At 39.2% G+C, this 22905-nt stretch overlaps 1 protein-coding gene and 1 non-coding gene across 3 annotated transcripts in view; both read right to left on the bottom strand.

Annotated features, from left to right (window-relative positions):
* Thsd7b (thrombospondin type 1 domain containing 7B) overlaps positions 1-22905 on the bottom strand; it is an 898652-nt gene that overhangs the window by 351068 nt on the left and 524679 nt on the right. For both annotated transcript variants that reach the window (XM_039090425.1, NM_001191669.1), the window contains one exon: positions 5337-5466. In XM_039090425.1, coding sequence (XP_038946353.1) covers positions 5337-5466 — 130 coding nt within the window. The remainder of the gene's footprint in view (positions 1-5336; positions 5467-22905) is intronic.
* LOC120096445 (U6 spliceosomal RNA) lies at positions 11394-11500 on the bottom strand. Its single transcript, XR_005492851.1, has one exon. It is a non-coding gene; the product is annotated as a U6 spliceosomal RNA (small nuclear RNA).

Genomic DNA, 22905 nt, shown 5'->3' with positions numbered 1-22905 from the left:
TCAGTCTTAGCAGGACCAAGGGCTTCCCCTGCCACTGGTGTTCTTACTAGGCTATTCATTGCTACCTATGAGGTTGGAGCCCAGAGTCAGTCCATGTATAGTCTTTGGTTAGTGGCTTAGTCCCTGGAAGCTCTGGTTGGTTGGCATTGTTGTTCATATGGGTTCTCAAGCCTCTTCAAGCTCTTTCAGTTCTTTCTCTGATTCCTTCAACGGGGGTCCCGTTCTCAGTTCAGTGGTTTGCTGCTGGCATTCGCCTCTGTATTGCTGTATTCTGGCTATGTCTCTCAGGAGAGATCTACGTCCGGTTCCTGTCAGCCTGCACTTCTTTGCTTCATCCATCTTATCTAGTTTGGTGGCTGTATATGTATGGGCCACATGTGGGGCACTCTGAATCGGTGTTCCTTCCGACTCTGTTCTAAACTTTGCCTGCCTATCCCCTCCCAAGTGTATTCTTGTTCCCCTTTAAAGAAGGAATGAAGCATTCACATTTTGGTCATCCTTCTTGAGTTTCATGTGTTTTGTGCATCTAGGGTAATTCGAGCATTTGGGCTAATATCCACTTATCAATAAATGCATACCATGTGTGTTTTTCTGTGATTGGGTTACCTCACTCAGGATGATAGTTTCCATTTTCATCCATTTGCCTACGAATTTCATAAAGTCATTGTTTTTGATAGCTGAGTAATATTCCATTGTGTAGATGGACCACATTTTCTGTATCCATTCCTCTGTTGAAGGGTATCTGGGTTCTTTCCGGCTTCTGGCTATTATAAATAAGACTGCTATGAACATAGTGGAGCATGTGTCATTGTTATATGTTTGGGCATCTTTTGGGTATATGCCTCAGAGTGGTATAGCTGGGTCCTCAGGTAGTTCAATGTCCAATTTTCTGAGGAACCTCCAGACTGATTTACAGCATGGTTGTACCAGTCTGCAATCCTACCAACAATGGAGGAGTGTTCCTCTTTCTCCACATCCTTGCCAGCATCTCCTGAGTTTTTTATCTTAGCCATTTTGACTGGTGTGAGGTGGAATCTCAGGGTTGTTTTGATTTGCATTTCCCTTATAACTAAAGATGTTGAACATTTCTTTAGGTGTTTCTCAGCCATTCGCCATTCCTCAGCTGTGAATTTTTGTTTAGCTCTGAATCCCATTTTTTAAATAGGGTTATTTGTCTCCCTGCAGTCTAACATTGTAAGTTCTTTGTATATTTTGGATATAAGCCCTCTATCAGTTGTAGGATTTGTAAAGATCTTTTCCCAATCTGTTGGTTGCCGTTTTGTCCTAATAACAGTGTCCTTTGCCTTAGAGAAGCTTTGAAGTTTTATGAGATCCCATTTGTCAATTCTTGATCTTAGAGCAGAACCCATTGATGTTTTGTTTAGGAAATTTTCTCCAGTGCCCATGTGTTTGAGATTCTTCACCACTTTTTCTTCTATTAGTTTGAGTGTATCTGGTTTGATGTGGAGGTCCTTGATCCACTTGGACTTAAGCTTTGTACAGGGTGATAAGCATGGATCGATCTGCATTCTTCTACATGCTGACCTCCAGTTGAATCAGCACCATTTGCTGAAAATGCTATCTTTTTTTTCATTGGATGGTTTTGGCTCCTTTGTCAATAATCAAATGACCATAGGTGTGTGGGTTCATTTCTGGGTCTTCAATTCTATTCCACTGGTCTATCTGTCTGTCTCTGTACCAATACCATACAGTTTTTTTTATCACTATTGCTCTGTAATACAGCTATTAACTTCTAAAGCAATGAATTCACTTCATTTATCCATATACTCCCTCAATATAGTCACTTCCACAGTATCTAAGGTGGCGATGGGCTCACGTCCCACCTTTTGGATCATGGTGTATTATTCATTATGATTTATGTGCATTCCTAAGGCTATGTTTACACAGGCATCTCAGATGAACATGAATATCAGAGTATTCATGTCTGTTAGTGAGCTGTGCAGACAGAATGAGATGGAAGGAGTTTTTAAGAGTGTCTTTGATAAGCTCTCAAACTGAGATTATAAACTATAATTCATTCTTTGTAAGTGGCAGCCTGAATCCAGAACATTCTGGTTACTTGATCCTTGGTTCTTGGTTACTTGTCATAGTCAATTCTGTATAAAGATTAATGTCATAATATTCTTTTCTCTTTAATCTCTAACTTGATGTACTGAATTATGCAGGACAACCTAGGTGGGCATTTCATTTCCATCCTAATTTGGTGAATTTGGACATGTGACCTTAATCCAGTTAAAAGAATGAACTAGAAGATAATGATAAAAAACAAACAAAACAACACAAAAACCACCTAAACTTATATGTTTAGGATAACTTCACATTGCCAAATCTAGCTGGAACCACAGTGATCAACATTACAAGTTTTTCTTTCTTTGTTTCTTTGTTTCTTTGTTTGTTTGTTTCTTTGTTTCTTTCTTTCTTTCTTTTTTCTTTCTTTCTTTCTTCCTCCCTTCCTCTCTCTCTCTCTCTCTCTCTCTCTCTCTCTCTTTCTTTTCTTTTCTTTTCTTTTTACAAGGATCAGAGAGTTGCGTTAATTTGGACACAGTTTGAAGTGCACATGAGAAAGTAGGTTCCGGATACAGCAGAACTGATTTCTGGGAAAATTGCAGGAGGTAAATAAGGAAAATGAGTTCAAACACGAAGGGTTAAATTGAAGTGTCACCAAATAGCAAGGACTGAGGAAAATCAAGTTCCACCGGTGTCTTTTTTTGAGATTTCTGCTGATTTTAATGATTCTGGGTTTATTAAAATGTCTGATAATATTTTATTTGGCTGAGTTTTTCACTTGGCGACTCTCCACATGTGTGCTTGTCTGGACATAGAAGTTTCAATATTTACCCAAAGCCCAAGAGGGTGATTACTGGCAGTGATTACACAATGGCCCCAAGGTTATGGGAGCAAAGAGCAATCTGGACCCGATCCCAGTGACTACATCCTCCCCAAACTGTCCATCAAATCGGGATGATGGTGTGACGCATGGGCAGAACAGTGAGACTGAACTCAGTGGCACTTACATTGTACTAAAATGAGCTCTATTTGGAAAAGGAATGAGACTACATTATTCCTGATAAATCATCCCTTAAGACTTGCAGCTTTAAGACACAGTTTCTAAAATTATCAGGATAAAACATTAAATAATTTCACAAAATACATTTTTGAGTGAGTTGGTAAAACTATATGATTTTTAAACTATGAGCTATTATCATAAATCATTGACTTCTTTTAAACTAAGATTGTTTAAAGGTAATGTTATCACTGAATTTCAAACTAACTTTCAAATTCCAAAAGTATGGAAGGTTAAAACTTGAAAATGAAACTTGGATATGGTTTTATAAACAGTACTTTCCAATTTCTAAAAAGGAAGAGAGAGAGAACATTAAAGGTTTAAGTGTTACCCCTATTCTCTTATTAAAAAGAGGGGAGTTGGTAATAGGTATGATCAAAGATACATTGTACATGGGGATCAAATTTACCAAGAATAAATAAAAATATTATTAAGAATACATTATTCCATGGATTAATAAACATATATGATTTGCTGTTTGAGACAGGATTTTATATAAGTATAAACCCAGGATGGTCTTGAATTCATGACCCTTTTGTCTCAGACTTTTAAGAGCTAGATTACAGGTGCAGGCTGCTATACCCAGCTTGTTTTTTAATGGCTTATTGAGAGTTCTAAGATGAGAACAAAAGAATAAGTATATAGCTCACAGTGTAGTAGGGTTTGTTTTATACCATTTGTGTTGTGTTTGTATATATAAGTTTATGTGTCTGCATGTGCATGTCTATGTGTGTCTGAATATGTATGTATATGTGTATGCATGTGTGTCTATGTGTCTTTGTGCATATCTATGTTCAGATACATATGTATTTGTGTGCTTATGTATGTGTATGTACTCTATGTGAATATGGTGTTTGTGTATATTTATGTACGTATGCCTGTTGGGGGATGTACTTGTGTATTTATATGTGTTTTTATGTATTTCTTCATGTGTGTATGTGTCTCCATGTGTGTCTGTGTGTCTACATGCCTGTGTCTATATTTTCTTGTGTGTACATGGGCTTGTTTCTGTTCATATATGTATGTAACTCTGCATATGTATTTGTGTGTCTATGTTTTTATGTGTTTGTGTGTGTATATATGTGTGCATCTACATGTCTTCAGGTGTGTATGTGCCTACATAGGTATGTTTGTGTGTATATGTTTTGTTTGGGTCTATGTGTGCTTGTTTATATGTGTATCTGTCTGCCCGTATGTCTGTATGTATGTTCTTTTGTCTATATGTGTGTGTGTGTGTGTGTGTGTGTGTGTGTGATATGTGTGCATAGGTATGCATGTGTGTGTGTCTTTCTCTTGCTCTCTATGTAATGATCTACATAAAAGCAAAAAAGGGGGAAACATTCATAGGAGGGGATGTGGAAGCAAAGTTTAGAGCAGCGACTAAAGGAATGGCCATTCAGAGCCTGACACACATGTGGCCCATATCTCTACAGCCACCAAAACTAAATAAGATTGATGAAGCTAAAAAATGCATGCGGAAAGGACTGGATTTAGACCTCTCCTGAGAGACACATCCAGAGCATGTCCAATACAGAGGTCAATGCTAGCAGCAAACCACCAAACTGAGAATAGGACCCCCTTGGGGGGAATTAGAGGAAGTATTGAAAGAGTTGAAGGAGCTTGCAATCTCATAAAAACAACAATACCAACCAACCAGATCTTCCAGGGACTAAACTACTACTGAAAGACTATACATGGACTGACCCAGAGCTCCAACTGCATATGTAGCAGAGAATAGCCTTGTTGGGGCACCAGTGGAAGGGAGAGCCCTTGGTCTTGCCAAGGTTGGACCCCCACCAGTGCATGGGAATATGGGGGAGGGCAATAAGGGGGAGGTATAGGGGGAATACCCGTATCGGGGAGGAAGAGGGGAGGGAATGGGGGCTTATGAACAGGAAACTGGGAAGGGGAATAACATTTGAAATGTAAGTAAAGAAATATATAATAAAAAATTAAAAAAAATAAAAGCAAATCCTATCTCTCATTGGATCATTCTTCAGAAATCTGATTGCAGATGAGGTAGCGTTCCAGTAGCTCACTTATCAATCATGCTCTAGGTTTACTCTCTTGGTAATTAGGTATTCACATTCTTCATTTTTTATGAATACATTCTAGTAAAGAAAAGAAAATTACTGAATATTTAAAGTTTTAAAATGTGACAACTTAAAATTTTCACTAAGCAACCATACATGAAAGAAAATATGATACAATTATGCTCAGGTCTAATGATAATCCAAAAGGAACTAATTACCGGTATGTAGGGCACAATGAGATATCTTCACACTCTCTTTCTTCAAATAAGGTATCTGGGCACTCTTGACCTCCATTGGCTGCTTCCTGAATGATAATCCTGTATCGAGACTGTTTTATTGTGGTATTTCCTGCAGGAAATGAGAAATAAAAATATAGCCCCTGTTACATCGATGCAGATCAAATCCAGGTAGCATCTGGAAGGAAAGTGAAAAAGAGTCCAGCTAAGCATATTTGTAAAGGGAAGCTAAGAAGAAAGCAGCAAGTGCTGGGAGCTAGTGCTCAATCTTCCTCCTGTGGGAAAAGCTCCACACTGAGGTACTGTAAATTCAAATGTTTCCACTGTCTTAATGCATCTTAATTTAAACAGCTTTTAGAAGAAGATTGATGTTATTTTTATTTTTGTGTATGAGCGTCTTCCTGCATGTGTATGTATGAACCAAATGAATGCCTGATGGATGCCTGGGAAGGGCATCCAACCCTTTGATCTCTAGTTACACACAGCTGTGAGCACCATGTGGGTACTAATAACCAAACTTGGCCCTTTGCAAGACCTTCAAGTACTCTTAGCTGTTGAGCCATCTCTCCAGCTCCAAACATCTTTTATATTTCTATCTTACATTTTGAGTGATATAGGAACATCATATCATGGTGGGAAGCTCATATCCACTCCTTCAGCTCAACAGCACCTGAAGGTCCTGGATTCCCATTGTTCATCCTTTTCAATACGAAGTTTCTCTTTATAGGCTGCTCTATTCAGTAGAAACTCTTCATCTTCAATGAATAATTCTAGGCCTGGGAAAGCCTGCAGAAGTAAGTGGGGTAAACCTCACTGCCTAGCTCTCGGCTTGCTCCTTAGTCAGAGGAGACTTGCAGGACCCTAAGAGCATCCTGCCTGCTGGTGGAAACCATTGGAAGCCCAAAATTAACCCCATTGGAACCCTGTCTGACCACCCATTCTAGCCATATCTGGCAACCACCCCAACTGGTCTGCCTAAGACAACCTGAAGAGGTGAGTGACCCCCCAAAAGCTGGGAATACCAAAGATACAATTCATAGACCTCATGAAGCTCAAGAAGAAGGAAGACCAAAGTGTAGATGCTTCAGTCCTTCTTGGAAGGTGGAACACAGTATTCAAGGCAGGAAATACAGAGACAACATGTGTAGCAGAGACTGAAGGAAATGCCATCTAGAAACTTCCTCACTTGGGGATCCATCCTATAAACAGACACCAAACCCAGACACTATTGCAGATGCCAAGAAGTGCTTGCTGACAGAAGAGGAGCCTAATATAGCTATGTCCTGTCAGGCTGTCAGAGCCTGACAAATACAGAGGCTGATGCTCACAGCCAGCCACTGGATTGAGAACAGGATCCACAATGGAAGAGTTAGAGAGAGGACTGAAGGAGCTGAAGGCATTTGCAACCTCATAGGAAGAACAACAATGTCAACCGACCAGTTCCCACTTCCCTTAGAGCTCCCAGGGACTAAACCACCAAACAAAGAGTACACATGGAGAGACCTCTGGCTGCAAGCCACACATGTAGTAGAGGATGGCCTTGTTGTACATCAATGGGAGAAGAGGCCCTTGGTCCTGGGAAGGCTAGATGTGCCAGTGTAGGGAAATGTTAGGGTGGGGGGGCAGTGGGTAGGTGGTGGGACACCCTCTTAGAAGCAGGGGGACAGAAGATGGGATAGTAGGGTTTTGGAGGGGAAATCAGGAACAGGGATAACATTTGAAATGTCAATAAATGAAATATTCAGTAAAAACAATTAAAAAGGACAAAAAATAAGAACAACATGAATTTCACAAGCAAATGGATAGAACTAGAATATTATCCTGGGTGAGGTAACTCAAAGACCAAAGGACATACACAGTATATATATTCATTTATAAATGGATATTACCTATAAAGTCCAGGAAAACCATGCTATAATCAACAGGCCCAAAGAAGTCAAATAACAAGAAGAGCCCAAGGGAGGATGGTTGAATCTTTCTCAGAAAGGGAAACAAAATAGATATCAGAGGTCAATGGAAGGAGGGGTCTGGGTGGAAGAACAGATAGAAAGGGGAGTGGGATGGCGTGGGGTAAATCATTTGTAAAGAGAACAGGGGAGAAAGGAGAAAGATCAGCTATGAGGAGAAATATCTATGATGTACCAGAGACCTAGGAAGGCCCAAGAGTGTCTATGGGGGTTACTCTGAGATTCCTAGTAGTGAGAGAATATGGATCCTGAAGTAGCTACTTCCTCTAGCCAGGCTAGACTCCCAGTGGAAGGATAAGAACAACAATCCACGCACAAAACTTTTGACCCAAAATGTATACTTCCTACAAGATGTGCAGGGACAAAGATAGAGTGAAGATTGAGGGAATGACCAACCAATTACTGCCCCAAGTCAAGACCCATCCCATAGCCAGAAAACAATCCCTTATACTATTAAAGATTCTCTGTTATGCTTGCAGACAGGAGCCTAGCATAATTGTCCTCTGAGGAGCTCCACCCAGCACTTAATGGAAAGAGATGCAGAGATTCAAACATTAATGGAGTTCAGGGAGTCTTACAAAAGATTTGGGAGAAAGAATGAGGGACTCAAAGAGGTCTCCACTGGGAGACCAACAGAGTCAACTAACCTAAACTCTTGGTGGCTGGACCTAGGCCTCTTGAGCATATGTAGAAGATGAGCAGCTTTCTTTCATGCGGATCCCCAACAACTGGAGCAGTGGCTGTCCCTGAGTCTGTTTCTTGCCCAAACCCCTACCTGAGCAGCCTTGTATGTCTTCAGTGGGAGAGGATGCATCCAATCTTGTAGTGAATTGATGGGCAGGAGAGGGATAGTATGTGTGTGTGATGCCCAGAAGGGGCTTCCTCTTCAAAAGAGAAGGGGAAGGAGGAATTGGAGGAGGACTTGTGTAATCACATACTGGGAGGAGAGGAATGCTGATTTTGGATTTTAAAATGAACAATTAAATATAGTTTTTTAAAATTATTAATTCTAATATTGTCTGATTTATAGATCTTAGTTTGTTAGGTTATTTTGTATTTGTAATAATTATATTTGGGGAAAGAGAATAAACCAGAATGGGGACAGAGTGTTGCTTACTTCAAAGTTTTCCTGAAAGGTGTTAGTAGGAAGCTCAACAGACAGACGACAGTGTTCCCTTGGACACGTCACTCAGTGCACTGTTCAGATGCCCTTCGCATCCACCACTAATGTCTAGTATGCTTCATTGTTACCAATAACTTCAATTATGATTTTCAAGATACAATACCAGCACTAAACAGAATTTACAATGAAACAGGAAAAAAAGGACACAGATATAACCACAGTAGTTAAAAGCCTTGTGTAGAGTAAGCAGGGTCAGAAGACAGAGAAAGCATTTGTTTTTGGTTTGGAAACTAAAGGTAGTTCATGAAAAGCCTGGAAGGCTATATGGCAAAACTAAAACACAAAGGACAAAACTGTCTCAGCTCTTGGAAAGAAGGTTGAGCAAAGACTGAGATGTGACAGTGTGAGGAATTTACAGACGAAGCCACAGTGCCTTCAATGAGACATATGTGTGTATGGAAGCACGAAATGTGAGTGGGGACAGCCTAGGGGAGACAAAGAATGGAGAAGGGACATGTACAGGAGACAAAGGAATTAATTTGTAGACATGGGACAGGTAATGGACCTATCCAGCCTAATAAGTTAATTTTCAGAAAGTCAGTAAACTAAATGGAGCAAAACAAAAGGACAAAGAGAATGTGTGTAGCAATTATGCATGCACATGGATTTTCAAAAATATCATTAATACATAAAGACTTACAGAGAAAAGCAACCGACCCACAACTCCCCTACTTCTGCTTCCCTCTACAGATGGACCGCTTCTCACTATTCTGTTTCCATACTGAATTTGTGGTGATGACTTCCAAACCATTTGCCTTTGTCTATACTTCCTGATGTCTGACCTTTAATAGAACTTGTCCTTTCTGCTGTAAATGATGGAAATTTGAAGTTTCCAGTTTTAAATATTTGCTTATATATTTTCATGCTTCTGGTGTTTATTTAGCCATTCACTAACCAATAGATCCAGCCCTAGTCCTCACTCCTATCTTCATCTACATAGTCTCCATCCTTTACAGTCCTCCTGTCTCAGTGGATTTTCCTCTCAATTGCCATCTCCTTACAATAGTTAGGTGTTGGCTCCACATGGCATGTGCTCAGGTGTTACCTAGCAGACTTCAAAGAAATATCAATGATAGTGGGAAGAAATGTGCGCTGTTGCCTTACAACACTAGGAAGATAGTCAATGATTTACGGAAAGGTCTGTCCTTTCCCTAGAGATATACAGGCTGTTAATGGTTTGCAGGGAGCAAAAAGAGAGACTTTTTCTTCTGTGGTATAGTCACTAGTAAGTTGCTCATACTCCTGTCTATAATCCATTCACCCCTTAACCTCCAAACGACCCCAATGAAAGAACTGTTTTGGGATGGCGGGAGGGAGAAAGGGATAGAGAAAAAGAGAACACCTGGCAAAGATAGACCTACAGCAGGGCTTAATGAATTTCATTCATACTCTTATATCATACACACACACACACACACACACACACACACACACACAAACACACACACATATACACACATACACACACATACACACATACATACACACTCATACACACATACACACACATAAACACACACATACATACACACATATACACACACACAAACACACACATACACACACATACATACACACACGCATACACACACATACACACACATACATATATATACATACATACACACATACATACACACACACATACATACACACACAGACACATATACACATGCATATACACACATACACATACACACACACACACACACACACACACACACACACACACACACTGCCTTCACAGCTCGCTTCTAGATGGAATTGTTCAAAATCAGTAAACATTACAATGATAGCCATGTCCAGTGGCTATTCAGGAGTATACTTAAAAAGATAGTTTCTATGGTAAAAACAATCAATTAGCATTCAGGTAAAATAGTCATACAATGTCCACTTTATTTAAATGGAGGAAATGTATATGATTTTGAGCAGGGTCATATGATCTATGATCATATAAAGTCTATAATCTTTCTATTAAGAGGGAACATTCCAGAGGAAAGAGTACTAATCACAGCTCATGGTATCATGTTCCCTTTCAAATAGTTCTTCAACTGCCCACCTATCTGTAGAAGGCTTACATGTCAGTAATGTGAGTGATATTTCCCACCTCATTAGGCCTATGAAAAATAGCAATAAATTAAAGTGCTCATTTGCAAACATAAACAATTCCTTAAGAATGATTGTGGCTAACAAACAATTCACTTAAATCCAGTTTTGATTTATGCATGTTCTGTCATCACTAAGCCATCAGGGATAATTAAGCTTAAGTTATTAATTATAGTGGAAAGAAATAACATTTAGAAAAGATGACAATTTAAAGATTGGAATTATATTTAACATAGAAATATGTGAGCGGGTTCCAAACACTAAGGGATATTTATAGAGTCACAGTGGGAGCCTGCACCACCAATTCCCTGCACTAATGGCAACAAAATCAAAAGAAATAGATATATAAAAATGACCTGTGCTGGAGGAGTGTTCTTATTTCTTTACATCCTCGCCAGCATCTGCTGTCACCTGAGTTTTTGATCTTAGCCATTCTGACTGAGTATGACTGAGTATCTCATGGTTGTTTTGATTTGCATTTCCCTGATGACTATGGATGTTTAACATTTCTTTAGGTGCTTCTCAGGCATTCAATATTTCTCAGTTGAGAATTCTTTGTTTAGCTCTGTACCCCATTTTTAAGAGGATTATTTGATCTTCTGGAGTCTAACTTCTTCAGTTCTTTGTATATATTAGATATTAGCCCTCTATTGGATGTAGGATTGGTAAAGACCTTTTCCCAATCTGTTGGTTGCCATTTTTGTTCCATTGACAGTGTCCTTTGCCTTACAGAGCTTTGCAATTTTATGAGGTCCCATTTGTCGATTCTTGGTCTTAGAGCATAAAAATATGGAACACTTCACAAATTTGTGTGTCATCCTTGCACAGGGGCCATGCTAATCTTCTCTGTATCATTCCAATTTTAGTATATGTGCTGCCAAAGTAAGCATCCAACTGAGTTTTTCTAATTCTTTATGCTCTCAACATATTCCAGAAATGTGCCCAAAGCTCTGTCTGGGACCTGTGTCCAGAGCAGAGCCACACTGGATTTCTTATGTTTATATCCATGTTAGACTCATTAAAACTGCTATACTTCCTGTGGATGTACATCTATCTCTCTTGTGGACCCTTAATCATACAATGTCTTGAGAATAAAACAGTTTAAAGCCTAAAAAAAAAAAAAAAAAAATGACCTGTGTGGTTTTTCATCTAGGTAAACTAGAGAATATTACACTGGATTAAATGCCAGGAGCTTTGATCATTGATGCCGGATTGTTATTCGAGAATTGTAGAATAAAGATAGACATTAAGTTTATAGCTGGTTGATCATGACACCGTGCATGGGAAACATGCGCAGCAGAGCATGGGTGAAGATATGTGACCAGTGTTGGAGTTGAACACACACAGCGAGAGACTCCTAGAGACCAGTGTATATACAAAAATAAAACAGGATCACCGCCTATTAGCAAAGCAGGATAATTATTGTAATGCCATCTGCAGTATTCGGATTTTCCAAATGGCATCTAATGCCCCCCCTTGCATCTCAACTGTCCCAATTGTTGCTAGACCTCAAGGATTGCAGCGCTCCACGGCACTGAGACTCCGCCAAGCAGGTGACCTTGAACCCTTCCTTTTCTGCCAACACACCTTCACAGAGACAGTGTACCATCCCCCAAAAGAAAATAAGCTGCTAATTCCTCTCTAGCTAATATGGAAGCCAAAATCATGATCCCAGTGACATTTTAAGATTCATATTCTCACAAGCAGCCATGTTTAACTGCACCTTGCATCAGCTACCCCTCGGAAACCCCAGTAGCTACGAGAATTCAGCTCTTTCCTTTAACTGCAAGTTCCCCTGTGTGATGCTTTGACTATGCTTCACACGTGGTAAGTGGCACTATTAGGAGGTGTGGGCTCGTTGGAGGAAGTGTGTCCATGTATGGGTAGACTCCGAGGGCTCCTAGTGCTCAAGCTCCACCCTCTGTGGAAGAGACCCTCCTATTGGCTGGTGCCTCCTGACTGCCTTTAGATCAAGATCAAGATGTAGAACTCTTGGCTCCTCCAGCACCACGTCTGCCAGGATGCTGCCGTGCTTTAGTGGACTGAACCTTGAAATTATAAGCCAGCCCCAATCAAATGTTTTCCTTTACAAGAGTTTCCTTGGTCATGTTGTCTTTTCACAACAATGAAACCCCAACTAAGAGACCCTGGATGTAAAACTGGAAAAAATAATCTTGTCCTTTATTGATGTGAAGGTTTCATGAGAAACTGCATATAAGGCATAGGCACGCTGCTCAGGATGGCGACTTTCTTTTAAATGTAATTTTAGCTCATTAAAAAAGATAAGGTAAGAGTAAAGAAACCAAAGTGAATAAAACATTCCAATAATGAATCATCTGTAGTTTTCTAAAAGTTGAAGAGAAGTTACAAACTAATCTGCTCTCCCTCTTTTGTGCTTGCAGGAGACACCATGAATAACTTCTCTCTACCTCATGTTCCCAGAGAGCTAAGCCTTCCCCTTTCAATGAAGAGGAAGAGATGAGACGATCAGCACCATATTTGTTGAAAGAGGTTCTGGTTAATGCTGCTATCTTGGCTTAAACTGCAATCGTTTTTTTTTTTTTTTTTTTGATTCGCTTTTGCAAGTCACTCAGTTTGCATAAATATGTTGACTCCTCAGACAAACACCATCACCAGTACCACCTATTTGACTATAATATAACTCATATAAAATAGCATAATACATAATACAATATAATATAGTATGGTATACACACACACACACACACACACACACACACACACACACTCACACACGTTGTTTCTTCTGAAGCCCAGGATTTCATTTTAAGTGTATGTGAAAGATACTCTATATAGCTGTTCCCCAAATTATTTACTGGGTCTGGTAACTGGCCAACTGGGCATTCTTAATTTTTGCCACAGGATTTCATTTGAGAGAGCAGCTCACCCAAATAGCAAGTACTGTTTGATGTCCCTGGAATTCTTTTTCATGCATCAGTAAATTAAAGGCTAAAGGGAAAGAAAAGTACACTTCAGATGTGTGCTTATGAGAGAAGCATTCCAAATAAATGCTACATGGGAAAGGGAATCAACAGCCTATCAACAGAGTGCATTAGTATGAAAGAAAGGAGCTCACTCTTGGACTGTCAAGGAGCTAGCTTTCAGGTCAAGGTTGTAGATAAAGACTGTAGTGTGAGGTAAGGCATCCCATACTCATTACATCACATGTGAGGTACATTCTCTCTTCTAGTTAAATATACACCGGAGAATCCCTCTTTCCCATTTCATCACAGCTCTTGAAGCTGTCAGAGTTGGCTTCCTCCATAGAAAATAACAAAAACAGGCATTTATCAATAGTCCCTCTCCCATTTAAGTAACAGATTATCAGGAGTCTCGAGATCTCAGAGGGAAGCACTTAGAACTTGCAATGTTGTCATTGTTGATAAATATTTATCAGGCATCTGTGGGTCACTCAGCTGAACTCTTTGTGAGAAATTGGAATATCCACACATACATTATGAATTATTTTTGCAGCAGAAGAGAAGCTCAATGGGCAAATAACAATGCAAACATTCTCTATACATACTGTTATAGAAGTTTTAAATGAGTTTAGAAATGATAAGATAAACTCTATTTATTTTCCAAAGGCCACCAGCCTTGTAGTCTCTTTCTTCATGGAGAAATAGAGGCATAAGTGGTCTTTAAAGAGTGAGCTGTTGCAGCATTGCTGCATGTAGAAAGGGTTTTCGTGTAGTTCCTCTGTGTTCAGCTTAGTGCTGGAGCAGAGCATCAAGCACAGGCTTGAAGAACTTCAAGACACACAGGAAGCCAAAGACCCATCTATACATGGGTAAAATTAAGCCAAGCTCTTCTGACAAACATTTTAGGAATGTTGGAAACAGGCTTTAGCATATCCATGCGTTAGTTTCTCTTTGAAACATTGCCTGAAAAAAAACCCACATCCTATACTCTTAAATTTCATAATCATCATTCACTTTGCAATGGAAACCAAATTCAATGGAACTGGCAACAGACAGGACCTCTGGGCTGTGGTGCGTAATCCCAGTTCATTACTGAGTTGCTAGATGACCTTGGGCAATGCACTTAACATCTCAGAGCTTCAATTTTCTTACTTGTCCTGTGTGGGTAATACTGCCTGGCCAATTCACAGGGCAGCTGTTAGGACTGTCTGATTAAATGGGATTTAAAGCATCTTGCAAATGTGAAAAAAAGCCAACCTGTGAGCTTAAAATGTGTTCTGGATAAGACTTTCACATATTCTTCAGAGGGAGCAACTCATGTTTATATTTGCATAAACTATGCAAGATAAGAATCAAGACAAATAAACATTTTTCTCTCTTTGGTGAGTGCAATACACTTGATAAAGCTTAAGAGACATTTTTCAGTGTCCTGGGGCTTTCTCCATTTGTTTCTACTTCCTATCTGTGACCAGTGCTGCTCCTTTTTTTTCATTCTTCTCTCATACACTATATCCTTACCAGAGTTTCCCCACCCTTCACTCTCCCCCACCCCCAAACCCCTGATCCACTTCTCCATTTCCTATCAGAAAAGAGAAAAGTCTTCCAAGGATATCAACCAAACATGGTATAACAAGATACACTAAGACGAGGCACAAACCCTTATATCAAGGCTGGGCATGGCAACCCAGAAGGAAAAGGGTCCCAAGAGTCAGATAGAGTCAGAGACACCCCTGCTTACAGTTATGAGTCGCCCCAAAACAAGCTGCTATTAAAACACCTACAGTTTAAACTAGAGTTCAAAGAGTAGCGACAGTCCTTGAGTTTGGTCTCTCTCCATCATCTCTCAAGTCACCCATGCCTCATCAAGGTTTTCTTATCTCAGGTAGTTTGCCAAGATTGGCTGCACATTAGGATCTCAAGAGACACTTTTCCAAATCTCCTCACTCATCGGCCCAAATAGTTGAATCAGAATGTCTTTGTGGAGCCCAAAAAAATTGTCATATTAAAAACAAGCAAAGTTTTCAGGATGAGAGACTAGCTGATTTTGCACACTTTCAGCCAAGTTCTCTATTTACTCACCATGTCAAACAGGAACCCGAACAAATGATATGATTAGCCAAGCCACATGGACAAAAACATTGAGTCAATCATCACAGCTTTTAACACATCTAAAACTGCAACCTGCCCTCAAGCCAAGTATGTTGCAATGCGTAGAATTAGAAATGACTACTAGAAACAAGGGAGTTTACAATGCCATTTATATCAATGTGTTTCACTAGTCTTTCTTTCTTGTCAACATGTGCTGATGTGATAGAAATTTGTCTATCCCCTGTTCCCGTCCTGACCTCTTTTCATTTTATATGATGAGGTGAAGAGTAGCTGCCTGTTACTGGGTTCCTAATATGTTGTCCTCCATCAGCATTAAGACCAAAACACTATGTTGTGCTGCATACAAACGGGTTATAGAGGCCTTCATGCCCTCTGGAACAGAAACTCAAGATGCCGTCCACACCATTAGCCAGGGATACGAGAGTACATATCTCTTTAGGAAAACTCTTTACAATAATTCACCCTGCCCTGAACTAGTAATGCTTTATATCCTAGAGGGCAGAAAGCGATGCTGTTTATGTGTGAGACCGTGTTAAAGGACAGATGGCATGCAGTGCTGCTTCTAGGTCATAGAAGAAGGAAAACCTTAGCTTAGAGAGGCATAGGTAGCAGAAAACTCTGGATAACCTGGCCCTCTAACTCCATTAATTTTCCTCACAGGAGGGTGATGTGGATTGCATGACCATTTGTTTTAATGAAGTTTGCTGTGCATGAAAGCTACCATCAGCCATTGTATCTCAGCTCTATAAATTGTGGCTTTTCCATTTCCCTTCCAGGATATGTATACATATATAAACTGGCCTACTGAGCACAATGTCTCAGGAATAGCATGAACATTAAATATAAGTCATAGGAGTATGATTTCTATTTGAGAGATAATAGCAGGGAAGGTTAAGATAATAGCTATGAAATCAAAACATTGATGTTTGTCATTTTCCACCATAGGTTTTATCAGAAGGTACACAAAGACTCTTGATATATGTATGCACATGATATGCTTTTATTGAATTTTAGTTATTTTTGTAGCTACCCATGAAGTATTGGTATCTGACAATTTTACTTCGGGAAGTTATCTTTTAGTGCCTTAAGGGGAAGGAATATATCATTAATGAGGCCCTGAAGCATAATAATTAGGCATGGAGTGAACTTCTGTCATGAAAATAAAAATGTTTCAAAATTTGAAAGTTCGTGAGTACTAAGGTGATGCCACAAGTGGGAAATTCTACAGCATGTATGTATGTATGTATGTATGTATGTATGTATGTATGTATGTATGATCTCTCTACCACCTATCATCTATCTATCATCATTTTTCTGTCTATCACTTATCTGTTTATATATTTTATATCTTATCCAAAATTTCCTCTCTCTTCTCTCCTCCCAGGTCTCCTTTTCTCCTCCCACCTTCTCCACTCTTCTGCTTCTCTTTGGAAAGGGGAAAACCTCCCATGGATATTAACTACTCATGGCATATCAAGTAATATTAAGGCTTTGTACCTAGATAAGGCAACCCCAGGAGGAAGAAGGGGTAGCAGATACATGCAAAAGAGTCAGAGAATACAGACTGACCCCACTCATGGGATTATCGCAAGAATACCAAGCTGTACAACTGGAACATATATGTTCAGAGGGCCTACATCTGTACTATATAGGCTCCCCGTTTGGTGGTTCAGTCACTGTGAGCACCTGTGAGACCAGTTTAGTTGATTCTGTGGATTTTTACTGGCATAAAATTAGATAGATTGGTCAATAGAAGCAAAGACACAGGAGTAAACCTACACACCTATGGACACTTAAGTGTTTTTTTTGACAAAGAAGCCAAAATTATACAATGGAAAAAAGAAAGCATGTTCAACAAATGGTACTAATCTAACAGGATGTCAGCAAGTAGAAGAATAAAAATACATCTGTATTTATCATCCTGCACAAAACTCGTCCAAGACCTCAACATATAACCAGGAATATTAAACTAGATAGACAAGAAAGAGGGAAATAGCCTTGAATACATTGACATAGGAGACAACTTCCTAAACAGAGCACGTATCACATAGGTATTAAGACAAACAATTAATAAAGGGGACCTCCCAAACTGAAAAGGTTCTGTAAAGCAAAGGACACTATCACTGGGACAAAATGGCAGCATATAGAATGAGAAAAGTTCTTCATCAATCCCTCATCTGACAGTGAGCTGATATCCAAAATATATAAAGAAGTCCAGAAACTAGTTATCAATAAACAAAATACTCAAATTAAAAATGGAATACAGATCTAAGCATCTAGAGTTCTCAACAGAGGGATCTAAAGTTGGAGAGAATCACTTAAAGAAATCTTTAACACCATTACCTGCCTTGATATTCCAAAAGACCCAGCTTTACCACTTTTGGGTATCTACCCAAAGGGACATAAAACAAGAACCCTTGCACATTTACATTTATGGTAGCTTTATTAGTAATAGCCAGAAACTGGAAATAAACTAGATGTCCCTCAACCAAAGAATGGATAAAGAAAATGTGGTTCATTTACATAATGGAATATTACTCATCTGTCGGAATACTACTCACCTATTGAAAACAATGACATCATAAAATTTGCCAGAAGTGTAAGGAACTAGAAAATATCATGCTACTGGCTGAACTGAACTGAAAACCGGTCCCACAGCTCCTTGCACCCAAATCCTGTGGGGGAGAGAGAGATAAACTCCCAGAAGTGGAGACAATCCAGAGATCTCAGGGGAGACTGCCGCTTCTGTTCTCATTGCTGGCTCAAGAGGAAACTGCATAGTGGCCTCTGGATACAGCAATGTCGGAGCAGTCAGCAATAGCAACCTGCTGTTTTCTGCCTGCGTGCAGACGTGAGCTGAACTGGTCCCACAGCTCTCTGTACCCAAATCCTGTGGGGGAGAAAGCTGGACCCACAGAAGTGCAGACAATCCAGAGAACTTAGAGGAAACAACTACTTTCTGCCCAAATTTCTGGCACAAGAGGAAATCACCTAATAATATCTATGCCCTCTGGGCACTAGACCTAGGCACTAGACCTAGGAGCTGTCAGGGGCAGGACCCTTCCAGTATCTGCCTGCTCCAAGAGCTGAAAGTCAGTCACCAGGAGTGCCTACACACCTGAGAGCAGAGGTAAGAACAACTCTTCTGCATCAAGCAACCCACCTGGAAGCTTCAGGTCACACAAACTCAGGAGCAGCTCTCCATTCCAGATCGAGCTGAAGGAAAGTAAGTCTACAGGAGTGCTGACACACAGGCCTATATAAGGGTCAAACCACTGTCAGAGACAGCAAGACAAGCTAACACCAGAGACAGCCCGATGGCTAGAGGCAAGCACAGGAACCTATGCAATAGAAGCCAAGATTACTTGGCATCATCAGAGCCCAGTTCTCCAAAGCAAATACTGGATATCAAAACACACCGGAAAAGCAAGATTTGGATTTAAAATCACATCTTATGATAATGATAGATGACTTTAAGAAGGACATAAATAACTCCCTTAAAGAACTACAGGACAACACAAGTAAACAAGTAGAAGCCCTTACAGAGGAAACACAAAAATCCCTTAAAGAATTACAGGAAGACACAACCAAATAGGTGAAGGAATTGAACAGCTCCATCCAGGATTTAACAAATGGAAGTAGAAACAATAAAGAAAGCATAAAGGGAGTCAACCCTGGAGATAGAAAACCTAGGAAAGAGGTGAGGAATCATAGATGCAAGCATCACCAACAGAATACAAGAGATAGAAGAGAAAATCTCAGGGGCAGATGATACCATGGAAATCATCAACACAACAATCAGAGAAAATGTAAAAGGCAAAAAGCTCTTAACTCTAAACATCCAGGGAATCCATGACACAATGAGAAGATCAAACCTAAGGATACTATGTATAGAAGAGAGTGAAGACTCCCAACTTAAAGGGCCAGTAAATATCTTCAACAAAATCATAGAAGAAAACTTCCATAACCTAAAGAAAGAGATGCCGGGGGTTGGGGATTTAGCTCAGTGGTAGAGCACTTGCCTAGCAAGCATGAGGCCCTGGGTTCGGTCCCCAGCTCCTAAAAAAAGAAAAGAAAAAAAAAGGGATGCCATAAACATACAAGAAGCCTACAGAACTCCAAATAGATTAGACCAGAAAAGAAATTCCTCCCATCACATAATAGTCAAAACACCAAATGTACAAAGCAAAGAAAGAATATTAAAAGCAGTAAGGGGAAAAGGTCAAGTAACATATAAAGGCAGACCTATCAGAATTACACCAGACTTTTCACCAGAGACTATCCAAGTCAGAAGATCCTGGGCAAATGTCATACAGACCCTAAGAGAATACAAATGCCAGCCAAGGCTATTATATCCAGCAAAACTCACAATTAACATAGATGGAGAAACCAACTGGTCCCACATATTCCATGACAAAACCAAATTTACACACTATCTTTCTACAAATCCAGTTCTACAAAGGATAATAGATGGAAAACTGCAACACAAGGAGGGAAGCTACACCCTAGAAAAAGCAAGAAAGTAATCTCCTTGCAATGAAACAAAAGAAGAAAGACACACAGACACAATTCCACCTCTAACAACAAAAATACCAGAAAACAACAAACAATATTACTTAATATATCTTAACATGAATGGACTCAATTCCCCAATAAAAAGACAGACTAAAGGACTGGATATAAAGAGGAGCCAGCATTTTGCTGCATACAGGAACCATGTCTCAGAGACAAAGACAGTGCCACAGAGTAAAAGACTGTAAAAGAACATTCCAAGCAAATGGTCCAAAGAACCAATCTGGACAAAACCAATTGAATAAAATTGACTTTCAACCAAAAGTCATCAAAAAAGATAAGGAAGGACACTTCATATTCATCAAAGGAAAAATCCACCAAGATGAATGCTCAATCCTAAATATCTATGCTCAAAATGTAAGGTCACTTACATTCATGAAAAAAAACCCTTACTAAAGTTCAAAGCACATATTGCACCTCACACAATATTAGTAGGAGATATCAACACCCTACTCTCATCAATGGACAGATCATGGAACAGAAATTAAACAAATGGATTTAACAGATATTTATAGAACATCTCATCCTAAAATAAAAGAATATAACTTCTCAGCACCTGATGGTACCTTCTCAAAAATTGACCATATAGTTAGTCACAAAACAGGCCTTAACAGATAAAAGAAGATTGAAATAATCCCATGCATCCTGTCATATCACCCTGGACTAGGGCTGGTCTTCCATAACAACAAAAATGACAGAAAGCTCACATGTACATGGAAGTTGAACAATGCTCTACTCAATGATAACTTGGTCAAGAAAGAAATTAAAGAAAGAAGGAAATCAAAGACTTTTTAGAATTTAATGAAAATGAAGGTACAACATACCCAAATGTAAGGGACACAATGAAAGCAGTGCTAAGAGGAAATCTCATAGCTCTGAGTGCCTTCAAAAGGAAACAGGACAGAGACTATATATTAACAGTTTGACATCACACTTAAAGCTCTAGAACAAAAAAAAAATCAAATACATCCAACAGGAGTAGATGTCAGGAAATAGTCAAACTCAGGGCTGACATCAACCAAGTAGAAACAAAAAGGACTATAGAAAGAATCAATAAAACCAGGAGCTGGTTCTTTGTGAAAATCAACAAGATAGATAAACCCTTAGCCAGACTAACCAGAGGACACAGAGACAGTATCCAAATTAAAAAAAAATCAGAAATGTAAAGGGAGACATAACAAGAGAATCTGAGGAAATTAAAAAAAAATATCAGATCCTACTACAAAAGCCTATATTCAACAAAACTCAAAAAATCTGGAGGAAATGGACAGTTTTCTAGACAAATACCAGGTACCAAAGTTAAATCAGGATCAGATAAACCATCTAACCAGCCCCATAACTCCTAAAGAAGAAGAAGTAGTAAAATCTCCCAACCAAAAAGAGCTCAGAACCAAATGGATTTAGTGCAGAATTCTATCAGACCTTCAAAGAAAGACTCATACCAATACTATCCAAACTATTCCACAAAATAGAAACAGATGGAGCACTACCAAATTCCTTCTATGAAGCCACATTTATGCTCATACCTAAACCACACAAAGACCCAACGAAGAATGAGAACTTCAGACCAATTTCCCTTATGAATATCGACGCAAAAATACTCAATAAAATTCTTGCAAACCGAATCCAAGAACACAGCAAAACTATCATTCATTATGATCAAGTAGGCTTCATCCCAGGTATGCAGGGATAGTTCAATATACAGAAAACCATCAATATAATCCACTATATAAACAATTGAAAGATAAAAACCACATGATTATCTCAGATCCTGAGGAAGCATTTGACACAATTCAATAACCCTTCATAATAAAAGTCCTGGAAAGACTAGGAATTCAAGGTCCATACTTAACCATATTAAAAGTCATATACAGCAAACCAGTAGCCAACATTAAACCAAATTGAATCTTGAAGCAATCCCACTAATATCAGGGACTTGACAATGCTGCCCACTCTCTCCCTATTTATTCAATATAGTACTCAAAGTCCTAGCCAGAGCAATCAGACAACAACAACAACAACAATAACAACAACAACAACAACAACAACAAAATCAAAGGGATATAAATTTGAAAGGAAAAAGACGAAGTATCACTATTTGCAGATGATGCGATAGTATACTTAAGTGACTCCAAAAGTTCCACTAGAGAACTACTAAGCCTGATAAACAATTTCAGCAAAGTGGCTGGGTATGAAATTAACTCAAACAAATCCATAGCCTTCCTCTACTCAAAGAATCAACAGGCTGAGAAAGAAATTAGGAAATGACACCTTCACAATAGTCCTAAATAACATAAAATACCTCAGTGTGAGTCTCACCAAGCAAGTAAAAGATCTGTATGACAAGAACTCAGAAGATGGAAAGTCCTTCCATGTTCATGGATTGGCAGGATTAATATAGTAAAAGTGGCCATTTTGCCTAAAACAATCTATAGATTCAATGCAATCCCCATCAAAATTCCAACTTGTTTCTTCATAGAGATAGAAAGATCAATTTGCAAATTCATTTGGAATAACAAAAAACTCAGGATAGCAAAAACTATCCTCAATAATAAAAGAACTTCTATGGGAATCACCATCCCTGACCTCAAGCAGTATTACAGAGCAATAGTGATAAAAACTGTATGGTATTGGTACAATGAAAGGCAGGTAGATCTGTGGAATAGAATTGA

The sequence above is a fragment of the Rattus norvegicus genome, chromosome 13 (genome assembly GCF_036323735.1).
Source record: "Rattus norvegicus strain BN/NHsdMcwi chromosome 13, GRCr8, whole genome shotgun sequence".
Lineage (NCBI taxonomy): Eukaryota > Metazoa > Chordata > Mammalia > Rodentia > Muridae > Rattus > Rattus norvegicus.
The sequence above is the reverse complement of the archived record's forward strand: the minus strand, read 5'-3'. Positions and strand labels throughout refer to the sequence as shown.